The sequence below is a fragment of the Phacochoerus africanus genome, chromosome 15 (assembly GCF_016906955.1).
Source record: "Phacochoerus africanus isolate WHEZ1 chromosome 15, ROS_Pafr_v1, whole genome shotgun sequence".
In the NCBI taxonomy this organism is placed as follows: domain Eukaryota; kingdom Metazoa; phylum Chordata; class Mammalia; order Artiodactyla; family Suidae; genus Phacochoerus; species Phacochoerus africanus.
This window is the reverse complement of record NC_062558.1, coordinates 124231298-124243404: the sequence shown is the minus strand read 5'-3', so window position 1 is coordinate 124243404 and position 12107 is coordinate 124231298. Positions and strand designations below refer to the sequence as shown.

The 12107-nt window shown below is 50.7% G+C and overlaps 2 protein-coding genes across 5 annotated transcripts in view; one reads left to right on the top strand and one right to left on the bottom strand.

The window, feature by feature from the left end:
• The window catches only part of NRAP (nebulin related anchoring protein), a 79004-nt gene extending 78206 nt beyond the window's left edge, over nt 1–798 (top strand). For all 4 annotated transcript variants that reach the window (XM_047760024.1, XM_047760022.1, XM_047760023.1 and 1 more), the window contains one exon: nt 548–798. In XM_047760024.1, the coding sequence (XP_047615980.1) occupies nt 548–652 (105 nt within the window). In that variant the 3' untranslated portion in view covers nt 653–798. The remainder of the gene's footprint in view (nt 1–547) is intronic.
• Nucleotides 38–12107, bottom strand: part of HABP2 (hyaluronan binding protein 2) — a 35461-nt gene continuing 23391 nt past the window's right edge. Inside the window, exons 6-13 of the mRNA XM_047760025.1 lie at nt 11457–11576; nt 10787–10958; nt 9263–9360; nt 7385–7625; nt 6039–6181; nt 4696–4830; nt 3549–3694; nt 38–1386 (exon numbers count right to left, since the gene is read on the bottom strand). Of these exons, the coding sequence (XP_047615981.1) occupies nt 1222–1386; nt 3549–3694; nt 4696–4830; nt 6039–6181; nt 7385–7625; nt 9263–9360; nt 10787–10958; nt 11457–11576 (1220 nt within the window). The 3' untranslated portion in view covers nt 38–1221. The remainder of the gene's footprint in view (nt 1387–3548; nt 3695–4695; nt 4831–6038; nt 6182–7384; nt 7626–9262; nt 9361–10786; nt 10959–11456; nt 11577–12107) is intronic.

The following is a 12107-nucleotide window of genomic DNA, read 5'->3' as shown; positions in this document are numbered from 1 at the left end:
ACCCCAGCTGGCAAGGCCATGGGGGAAGGCAAACTCATTGTTTCTTTTCAAACTTTATTTTTGGCCAAAGGTCAGCTGGCTCTAAAGATGTGTGAAAGGCAGCTCAGGCAAGGCGCCTAATTTCCTGGGCCTGAGATGACCAGGCGGATGACACCCGGGTTAAACTTCCTGCGGGGTTTTTCTGAAGTCGCAGCCATTAGTTCTTCGGAGACAGACATGCTGGGGTGACATCAATCCGGGCCGAGGCAGCCCAGGCTGTGCTGACCGCCTGCTCGTTACATTCGCGGAAGGGGTCAGGGACTTGCTGGCTACAGCAGTCTGGGTTTTGAACCGTACTTTGTTCAGAAGAAAGACACCACGTCTAAACGAGAGATGGGCTTGTCTTCTTTCTCTTTCTTGCCTTGAGGAGCCTTTTTCTTGGGGAGGGTGGAGGAGGGCAAAAGGAAGGGGAAGGTGAACAGGTGAACATCCATCGGAGACAGCTTGTCCTGTAGGAGCAGGGCCGGAGCTTCATCTTAACTCAGGAAGGTGTGTTTGGTTTCTGCAGGGGGTGCCGGAGGCTGTGGAGACTGGTGATAATCAGAGGGGGGACGTGAACCCAGATGCCACCGAGATTCTGCACGTCAAAAGGAGGAGGGCCTTGCCATTGTGAGTGGGCGGCATCCACCCAGGATTCTTGGGAGTGAAGCTGGAGAGGAAATTTGCACGCCAGAGGCATGGCTTCAGTTGGGGCAACTGTGAAAAGGGCTCAGCGGCCCTTCCCCCCCAGCCCCCTTTATTAAAATAACATTTCGGAAAGCGGGTGGAGAAGTGTGTTTTGGTCCCTGTCAAATACCCACAAGTTGGATGCCGGCTCTGTTGCATGCGTGCTGAGTGTCTGGGATGAGGAATAAAGATGGAAAGGTGGCCGCCACCAACGCTGAGCCTCGGAAGTCTCGCATTTGCACATGTCCGAGGTGAAGGCAGTCTGTGAACACTGATTTTCTAGAAGGTACAGGTGTGCAAAGGGAAGCAAACATCCTATATTTCAGGTTGATTCATGTCTAGCTTTCCCAGCGGGAGCCTGAGGAAGTGGCGGATGTGCTGGTCCCCTGCTGGGCACCAGTGGTCTCTGCTTAGAACGTAGTCACCCAGAGGCTCCACGGGGTGCCCGCCACTGCCCACGAGGCCTCACCTGATCTGAGTATTATCGGGGAGGGGCCGTGAGCTTCGGAAGACCCCCTAGAAGCTGGCCTCCCTTTCCATGGTGGCTCTGATCCAATTCAGGAATGTGGTCACCTGGGTGTACACCCCTGGCTTCTTCCCACACTCCAGGCCCCAGCTCACTATCCCATACACGTAGTAGGCATCATCCTTCTCACAGGTCAGGGGGCCTCCAGAGTCACCCTACGGGAACAAGACACAGGAGTCAGCTCTGCGAGCCAGCATGCATTATTCAGAGACACCTCCCACCTTCTGTGAGGGGGACCAGGGTGATGGGGTTAGGTCGCTGGCTCCTCTGAAGGGCGGTTACAAGGCTCTTCCTAGGCCCCAGGTGATACAGGGCTTGGAAGGGAGAGAAGCAAGGACCAACCTAGGTCCTGACTCAGTAAGGGCTTGGCAAAGAAGCCCCAGGGCTGGGGTCCAGCGCCAGGCTGGGCTCATACCTCCACTTCCTGACTGGTCATGACTCCTAGTGATGGAGTATTACTACTCTGAGTTCCCAGGGGCCCTCGACTTCTTGTTCCGGGAGGGATGGCGGGGGCGGGGGTGGGGGGGGGCCTGTTTGGATAGAGCCCTTCCAGCGCCCAGGGCACACACGGGGCAGGGAGGACGGGCTCAGAGGCAGCATGACCTTGATGGTCAGCGTGATGTACAGGCTTGGATCTGCTGGGCTCCCAGGCTCCCCGCCTGCTGGCCAACAGGGCCTCTTGTTTCTCACCCTGTAGACGGTGGATGGCAACAGACCCCCTCCCCACCCCCACCCCCCAAGGGCTCTCGTGAGGATGAATATTTGTAAAGCATATAGAACAGTGCTTGGTTCATGTGAAGCCCCCAGGTAAAGTGATGAGGATGAGGATGGAGAGGAAGAGAGGAATAAGGATGGTACCTCCTCCGCCTCTCTCTCTCGCACATGCGCACACACACTGCTGCTTACTGATCAGATTTTTAAAGAATTGTCTCTTTCAATCTCAGGCACAACCTCATGATCTTATGGACACATTGTTTCCATTTTCTACATGAGACACCTGAGATTGGAGAAGGATTCAGGGGCAGTGGATCGAATGTTTGCCTGCCCCCCAATTCCTATGTTGAAGCCTAATCCTCGCTGTGATGTTATTAGGAGGCGGGGCTTTGGGGAGGTGATTAGGTCACGAGGGTGCAGACGTCATTATGGGATTAGCACCCTTCTAGAAGGGACTGTAGACTCTACCCACAGTGTGAGGAGGACACAGTGAGAGGTCGGGAGCCTGGAACCCAGAAAAGGGTCCTCCCCAGAACCTCCCAGAACCCAGGAACACACCAGTACCCTGATCTTGGGCTTCCGGCCCCCAGAACTGTGAGAAATAAATGTCTGTTGTTTAAGCCACCCGGTCTGTGCTCATTTGTTATAGCTTGAGCTTCCTAAGCCATTTTGGTGATTGATAAAGGCCACAAAGCAAAGGGCAGGACCAGGTTTCAAAGCCTGACTGTCTCATTAAAATCAGCAAGGAAAGCCCTTGAAATATCTAGGGAATTGAACAATCTGGTTTTTTTATTCATCTTCCAGGGGCTTAAGCCAAATCACAGCCACCTGCCCATACCGCCCCCCTCTTTGAGTAGGTGGGTACCTGTGGCCCCTTGGAAAGGGGCAGAGCATCAGAGTAGAGCCGCGAACCCTGGAGAGAGTAACCATGATTTCCTATCCCTAAGTGGGTTCAAGACTGGCCGAACATTGTTGGGTCCCTTCATAGGGAGGGAGGAGCTGGGATTTGAATCCCTGCTGGATCCCCAAAGCGCTCTAGGTTGGCTGTGGCCAAAGAGGAGCCACTCAGCCAGGTAACTTCCTAGGGCTGAGTCTCTCTCTTACACACACGCACACACACACTGAAATCCCAAGCTTCATCAATATTATTATGAACCACCTAGCCTCTCAGCTTTCTCCTTCTAGCCTCTTGTCTTTGGGACTGTGCCCTGCTTCTGGGGACACTGCCCAACACTGAGGCCAGAAGCCCCATGTTCACAATGAAGCCCAGGGGAGCAATTCCTGCTCTGCCACTCACCCCGCAGGTGCTCTAGGCCAAGATGACTTCTCTAAGCACCTGTCCAGGGGTGACAATGACATCTCCCTTCACCAGACTGTTGTGAGACTTAAGTTAGACAATGCAGACAAAGTGACCACTCTGGTTACTACGCTGAGTCATCCCTGGTTGATATGGATTCAGATTTGCCAGAGGACTGATATGCTCACCTTCCCTTTGTGGCAGGTGGGCTTCTGAACCCGCCTCCCAGCCCAGGGCTCTAAGGGCCCTTCGTGCCCCATGTAAGGTCCTGTCTGCCTCTCCTAAGTGCCCTTTGGAGTCTCTGACCTGGCAGGAGTCTTGCCCAGGCTTCTGGAGGTTTCCGGCACAGATCATGTTGTCATCGAGCATGTGGTCATAGAGCCGGCGGGAGTTGCACACAGCATTGCTGATCAACTTGACTTTGGCATCCAGGAGCTGGCGGGACCCTTCTCCTGAGGGGCAGAGAAGAGAGGTGCCCACTGTAGGGACCAGGGTGGGAGCTGCACCACCAGAAGCCAGCAGTGGTCACCAGCCTTGAGCTCAGCAAGGAAGGGTTTTTCCAGGAAATGGGCAGCGATGCCTCATCTTTCAGGGCTGGGGGCTCTTTGCTTTCAGCCCTCATGATGGCCCTACAGACCTTCAACGCCGTGCTTTTCACCTTGAAGGAGAATCATTTATTTCCTCCTCTGTCTCCCCAACTGAATGGTGAGATCAGATGAGCAGGGATAGTGTCTTAAGCCTATTTTTAATTTCCCATGCCTAGCAGAGGGCTGGCACAGAGTCAGTTCTTTTTTCTTCTTTTTACAGCTGCACCTGCAACCTATGGAAGTTCCTGGGCTAGGGGTCACATCGGAGCTGCAGCTGCAGGCCTATGCCACAGCCATAGCAATGCAGGACCCAAGCTGCGTCTGCAACCTAAACCAAAATTCATGGCAACGGTGGATCCTTAACTCACTGAGCGAGGTCAGGGATCGAACTTGCATCCCCACAGATCATGTCGGGTTCTTAACCCACTGAGCCACAACAGGAACTCTACATAGTCAATTTTTAATGAAGCACCCTGGTGGATCATCTAGATCACCTGCTCCCCAAAGCAGATGCTTCCTGTCCTAAGAGCGTCTCTTCTGCTCAGCCTGCTCTGGTCAGCGCAGTGACGTGGAAAGGTTTAGGTGGACTCCAACAGAGTTAGCTACAATAAGGTTTTCTTGTATATACTTATTTATTTATTTGGCTGCACCCATGACATGCAGAAGTTCCCAGGCCAGGGATCAGACCCCAAGCCACAGCAGTGACAATGCTGGATCCTCAACCCCAGGAGCCACCAGGGAACTCCAGATCCTAGGTTTTGAATACAACAGTACTCTCTAGTTGAGGAGGGCAGTTGAGTACGACCCTTTTTATCCTTGTGGACATAATTCACCCATGTCTCAGGAGAATGCCAGGCCAGACTCACCTGTTTCGGTGACACCCCAGCCGGAGATGTAGCACTCAGTCCCAGAGGGAAAGGGACTGTCAGGCAAACATACAGTTTTCACGTATTTGGATTCCAGAGCGCAGTGACCATCCACTGGCTTCAGCTTGAGCAGAGCTGGGTAGAGAAAGGAGAAATGGGCAATGATATCCTCTCTGTCAAAGAAGCATCAGCTTCAACATGATTGGAAGGTAGTCATAGCCAAGCCCCACCCCCATTACCTAAGCAATTCTTCCCTTACCATTTCATGCTTTTAAATTTCTCCCGGGGAGGAGTGACACTTATGGCTGAGATGAGAGTAATATCCAGAAATAGTATTTGAGTTAGAAATAATTTCTTTTCTTTTTTTTTTTTTTTGTTTTTTAGGGCCATACCTGTGGCATATGGAGGTTCCCAGGCTAGGGGTCAGATCAGAGCTGCAGCTGCCGGCTTACACCACAGCCACAGCAACACCAGATCCGAGCCACATCTTCAACCTACACCACAGCTCATGGCAACACCAGATCCTTAACCCACTGAGCAAGGCCAAGGATCAAACCTGCAACCTCATGGTTCCTAGTCAGATTCATTAACCACTGAGCCACACGGGAACTCCCTCTTTTTCTTTTTTGGCTGCCCAGTGGCATATGGAGTTCCCAGGCCACATCTGTGACTTACATCAGAGCTCATGGCAATGCCGGATCCTTAACCTACTGAGCAACGCGGGGGATCAAACCTGTGTCCTCATGGATACTCCTTGGGTTCTTAATCTACTGAGCCACAATGGGAATTCCTAGAAATAATTTCGAATCCATTTTTAAAAAATTAAAAAAAAAAAAACTTTAAGGGGAAGAAAGATAGGGAGGCAGGAGAGTGATAGGTCTGTGAACGAAAAAATAGAGTCCAGAACGAAGCAGCTTAAGTGCCCTGTTGCCTACCAGGTGCCAAGTGTGCCTGGGGAACGCATGCCCGTCGTATCACTTAACCCATAGGAAGTGGAGGCTTATATATCTGTGTCCCCATTTGACAGAAGAGGGAACTGAGGCTTAGAGGGGTGAAGCCGGCGAGTGAGAGGGAGCAGCTGGGGTTCAGGGCTGAGCTCTCTCTGCAACACGAAGTCCTAGCATCTCTTCCCCTCAAGTTAAGAGCTTGTGCCTCTTTATCTATAGCACTAACACAGACCTTTAAGATCTAAAAAAGCCCTGGAACCAATGCCCTACCTTACAGGGCCTCTGAGGGGCCCCAAGGATCAGCACACCTTCTAGAACCAAACCTCAGCTTTCCGTCAATAGAGAAATCCACCCCATCTAAGACCCATGGGGGAATCCGCGATAGGAGAGACTTGCCAATGTCGTTGTAGGGAATATCATCTTTTTCCCTGTAGCGACTGTGCTTGAATATCTTCTCTACCCCAAAGCTCTGCTCGTGCAGTTCCGTCTTCTTCAGGTCCTGGTCCCCAAGCACTACTTTTAGATATGTGGCTTTTATGCTACAAGGAAAAGGGAGATGATCAGGAACTAGCCCTGGCACCCGAGAGATGGGACCCGCACCCTGGCTCTGCTCCCGGGAAGCTCTGTGACCTTTGACAGACAACCCGACCTTCTCGTGCCTCAACATCCTCCTCTGTAATCCTGGTCTTGCTCATGGAACGCTACCCTGTGGTCCAAATAAGACGGTGTGAGGAGACTGCCTTATGCATGGAACTGTCTCCAAATGTAAGCTGTGACTTGTATCCCACGTTTCCTGGGAGACCTCATTCCCCTGGGATTTGCTAATGAGCAGCCAATTAACATCTTGAACAAGTATTTTTGGCAAATGCTAATGCCTATATGTTTGACCTTGCTTGAGGAACTCTTCCTAGAATCCCAGAAGAAATTGTTTCCTAGCAGAGTGGACTGGAAGACCCTCAAGGCCACCACCATGGGACCAGCCCTGACCATGAACTTAGGGAACCTGGGGGAGGCAGGGATTCCTCCAGCTTCCCAGTACGTGCGGGCTTCTCTGAGGCACATAACAGTTGACACCTGACCTGGGAGGTTCATTGGTGATGGCACCATGTTGTTGTTTTTCTCGGCTCAAGGCAGGGATGGAGAGGCTAAGGAAGCAGGTGGAATCCCTCTCACTTGCCCACTCACTTTCCATAGGACTCCAGGCAAGGTACCAAGCCTTTCCCGGACCCAGGGTCCTCATTTATGAAATGAGAGTAACCATCAACTCTTTCCCAGTACAAATATTTACTGAGCACTTGTTCCATATAAAGACCCGTGCTTGGCATTAGGGATGCTGCAATTAATAAAAGATAAAGACCCCTGTCTTCCCTGTGCTGGTCTTTCAGTAGAGAGTTTTGAGGATTGAATGTCATAATACACGTGATGCACACGGGAAGCATCCTACACATGGGCGCTCTTTTCCATCTGGGTTTGGGTTTGTTTTGGTGGCTGCACCCACAGCATGTGCAAGTTCCTGGGCCAGGGATTAAACCCGTACCACAGCAGGGACAACACTGGATCCCTAACCTGCTGAGCCACCGGGGAACTCTCTCCATCTGGTTTTAAGGAGACACCCTTGGCTTTGGGAGCTAGATCAGAGCCTCATCCCGCCAGCAGTCACCAAGATGCCACTCAGATGGGAGAGGGGGAACACCCCCAGGAGACTCAAGCCACCCTGGCCTCTGCTTGCCGCAGGCACCTACTCGGTGCAATGGGCGGCGGTCAGCACCCAGCAGGGGTGGATCAGCGCCCCCCCACAGAAGTGGCCCTGGGGCATGGAGACAGTCAGATGCAAGGAGGTCTGTACGGACGCCTGCCACGGGTGCTTGCCCGCCGTGCTCTTAAAGCCTCCGTAGATCCTCTTGAACTTCCTTTCTGCTGTCTCTGTCCTCCCACACGAGTCAAACCCGGGAAGCTTGGTCACAGGTTCTATGGGGCTTCCCTCTGAAGGGGAAACAGAGGAAAAACACATCACTCGTCTCACCCTCCTTCCAGGTCCTCAGAAGGACCTTGTTAGGAGTACGACTCTGCACCCAGCAGCTCAGCTGGTGTCCAGAGTCAGGAGACTGATCGGGTGCATGCAGCGCGGGCACATAGTGGGTGCATAATTAACACTTGCCGAATCCATTGATCAATACAGAGCAAGTCTATAGAATTAATTGTGATGTTGCTTTTTCCTTTTTATCTTGACAGGTGCACACACATAGAAAAACATCCATCACTTATAGGTGGGATCAAAAAAATACAACACACTAGTGAAGAGAACAAGAAAGCGGCAGACTTACAGAGAACAAACTAGTTGGTTACCAGTAGGAAGAGGGGAGGGTCAATACTGGGGTAGGGGATTAAGAGGTTTGGACGATTAGGTAAAAAATAAGCTGCAAAGATATATTGTACAGCATGGGGAATTTAGCTAATATTTTATAGTAACTATCTATGAAGTACAACCTTTAAAAATTTTGAATCCCTGTACAATACACCTGTAACTTATAGTAGTACAGCAACCATACCTCAATAAAAACATGCTTATAAATATATAAATTCATCTCTGGGTATGTTAACTATTTGTTAATGAACACATATATTTTGGAGGCTTTTTTCAGGGCCGCACCTGAGGCATATGGAAGTTCCCAGGCTAGGGGTCGAATCAGAGCTGAGGCGGCCACCTACCCCACAGCCACAGCAATGCCAGATCCGAGCCGCATCTGCGACCTACACCACAGCTCACGGCAATGCTGGATTCTTAACCCACTGAGCGAAGCCAGGGATTGAACCCACAACCTTGTGGATCTTAGTCGGGTTCATTAATCACTGAGCCACAAAGGAAGCTCCCTTTTGGAGGCTTTTTTTGATGTATAGGGGAAGATACCCAGATAAAGTAGGGCAGGGGAAACAAGACATTTGCACAGATAACTGTCATACAAAGAGAGAGCCTTAAGTGTTGTGTGGGTGCTTCCCAATCCATTCCATGGCGTTTGTAAGGAGGAAGAGATAACACTTTACTTAGTAGGTCATGGAAGACTTCTGAAGTGGTTACTTGGGTGAATCCTCAAAGAACGGTTGGATATGGACAAGAGCAGGTATGGGATAGAGCATTACAGACAGAGGTGACCATAAGAGCAAAGGCACAGAAATGAAATTGTCCAGGGAAGTAATTCCATTGGCCGGGGAGGAAGGGTGCATTGCATCACACGTGGATAGAGAGGTGGCGCAAGGCAGCCTGGTACAAAGACTGGGAGGCTGGAATTCAGTCCACGTTACATCCTCAGGGGCTATGGAGGCCCAGCCAATGTTTGATCACCCCTGTACATGAAGACCTGGCACAATGCCTGGCACCCCAAAGCAATGGAGCAATATTTGCTGAGGCTGGGGGTCAGGAAGCCTGAGTTTACCAAGGTATCCAGGTCTGCTCGACATCCTGAGAGGGAAGCAGTGGACAGGAGAGTTGGGTTGCCATGGGGATGGCAAATGGTAAGCAGGTGTGGTGGGAAGACAGGGCTGGGGGTGGGGGCGCCAGGAACATCTGTCTGTGGATCTACAGCCTCCCCATTTCTAAGGTCTCCAGACAGCCATGGTCTTACCTGGGGCTGAGCAGGCAGGGACGTCACAGTACTCCCATTTCACCTTGGCACTGCTCACTTTAATGAAACACCAGGGCTTTCTGTCTCCATCTGGGTTTCTTAAAAAAAGTAAGTAAGCCTTGGTCAAGGCTTGGTGAACTCACTGGACTTCATTAGAGGACCTTTGGGTAAGAGAGGATCAAGCTCCTGCTTCCTCCTGGGACCACATTCCTCCAACAGCCTAGCAAACTTTGGCACATAAGGGTGGTTGGTCATAGTTTTGAGGCCAAACTTTAACTTCAGAGGAGAATCCCAGGGACCACAAAGCAGTGCACAAGCTTTGTGCCAGGTCCATGGAGCCTATTAAATTGTGGGAAAATAAGTGAGATCCCTGGTAAAGATCCTTCTTGGTCAGGAGAGTGAAACAACCACAGAAACATGGTGAGGGGAGGGGTCCTCTGTCCAGACCATCAAATTCCATGCATGGCAGTTCTCTGAGAAAGGCTGCTGGGGGTCCGCCTGAAGACAGCTCCATGGAGGGAACAGCCCAAGGTACATGAAAGGAGAAGGCAACCTGTGTTTTGTGCAAAGGACATCCTCTTGCTTGCGGGAACCCGTTTATGTATTTATTTTTTTAATGATTTTTATTTTTTTCCATTATAGTTGGCCTACAGTGTTCTGTCAATTTTCTACTATACAGCAAAGTGACCCAGTCACACATACATACACACGTTCTTTTTCTCACATTATCCTCCATCAAACTCTATCATAAGTGGCTCGAGAGGGAACCAGTTTAAAGCCATTTCTCCCCTGATGGTATATGGGACTATGTGATGATGTCTGACCAGTGAAACAGGTGCACAGAAATGATATATCACTTCTAAGTGGAGGTAATAAAAAACCTCATACAACATTTTTCCAATCTCTACTTGCCCTTCCTGGATATTTGAGTAACTTTGTAAAGCTAACATGCCCCCCCCATTCATCCCCACCCCCCAACTTAAATGACACATGTTGCATTAGTAAGAAATAAACATTGAGGGGAGTTCCCGTCGTGGGGCAGTGGTTAACGAATCCGACTAGGAACCATGAGGTTGCGGGTTCGGTCCCTGCCCTTGCTCAGTGGGTTGACGATCCGGCGTTGCCGTGAGTTGTGGTGTAGGTTGCAGATGCGGCTCGGATCCCACGTTGCTGTGGATGTGGCGTAGGCCAGAGGCTACAGCTCCGATTCGACCCCTGGCCTGGGAACCTCCATGTGCCGTGGGAGCGGCCCAAAGAAATAGCAAACACACACACACACACACACATACACACAAAAGAAAGAAAGAAACATTGAGGTTTTCAAACCACTGGGATCTGTGAGTTGTTTGTTACAGCAGCATAGCTTAACCTATTCTTTCTTCCTAGAAAGAAAGCTGATGAGTTGCAGTGTTTTGTTCTGAAATTACTAATCTGACCCAGGAAAACTAGGAGCAGGGGGAGGGGACAAATAAACCTTTATAGTGACAAGTGGCCAAGACTGAGCACAAAGAAGGTAAGTTTTACCTGCAGAAGTTGTGCTCCCCAATCCCATGGGCCTCAGCATCCTCCATAAACATGTTGTAATTCTCCTGCAAGAGGAGGTGGGAGTTCCAGTAAAGGCACGTGTGCTGGTTGACAGTTTTACTCACTTCCCCTCGGTAAGAGTAGCCGTCACCAACATAGCAGTCATCAGAACCTCGGAGAGAGCAGGTGGGAAGGTAAGAACCAAGACCAGTTGGCGTGCCACACCCAGAAAGGCCTTGGTAGGCGTACCTCATGGTGAGAGACTTGGGCCTGAATATCGGTCACCTGAGATTTCACCATCAGTCCCCAGACACAAGGAGGTCGGGATGTTCCATATCCAACTCAGCTTAAAAATGTGGACTATCATGGTTGTGTGGGTGGAAGCTGAGTGCTTTCATTTGGGCTCAAACAAGAACCTGGGGCGGGTGGGTTGAGGCCCAAGGATGCCTAGGTGTGTCTGATTTACCTGGGCTCCTCCCCCCCCTTATTACTTCCTCTCCATGGAGTCAGACGCACCCTACGCCCCTAGGTTGGAAGGAAGAGACAATAGCAGAACTTGGGAGTCTTGACTCGAATCCTGTTTTGGCAATAAAACCCCAACAGAGAAAGGATTCCAGCAGCCTCGCAGGTGGCCCAGAGTCTCTGACGAAGTGGTGGTAGAGACTCGTACCTATTTCACAGAATCTCCCCTTAAACTGGTCAGGACAGGTGCAGGTGAACTTGGATCTTCTCCTGTGCCGGGAGCAGGTGCCACCATTTTGGCAGGGGTTTGGCCTGCACACAGGAACCACTGTGAACACAGGAAGTGGGGCCGGGAAGGCTCTTCAGAAGGAGTGGCAGCTCCTTCTGAGATGACGAGGAGATACTGATGGCACTTTTCTGGCATCCATCCTTTCGCAGAAGATGGGTCCCCAAAGGGGCAAGAGAGACCCACTGACACACGAGCAAACATACACACAAACTTTAAGAACACAAACAGGCATGGATGAAACAATATGCTAGAGGCCAGGCAAAAACGGGTAAATAAGTAGGCGGATCCCTCCAAAAGGAATAACAAGACATGTAGACTGAGCAGGCATTTGGGAGCCAGCCTGAGCTAGGTTGCACCTTAGCTCTGCTCCTTGATTGCTGTGTGACCATGAACAAGGTGGTTAACCTCTCTGAACTACAGGTTCTTCATCTGTAAAACTCTTTCTTGTAGTTTTTGAGATTGTAAATCTCCTGAGACAATGCCTGACTTAGAGTGGTGACTAAATATAGATAAATTCTCCTATATGACCCATTCTAGGAATAGGCCAGGCCTTATTTCCTAGAGGAAGTG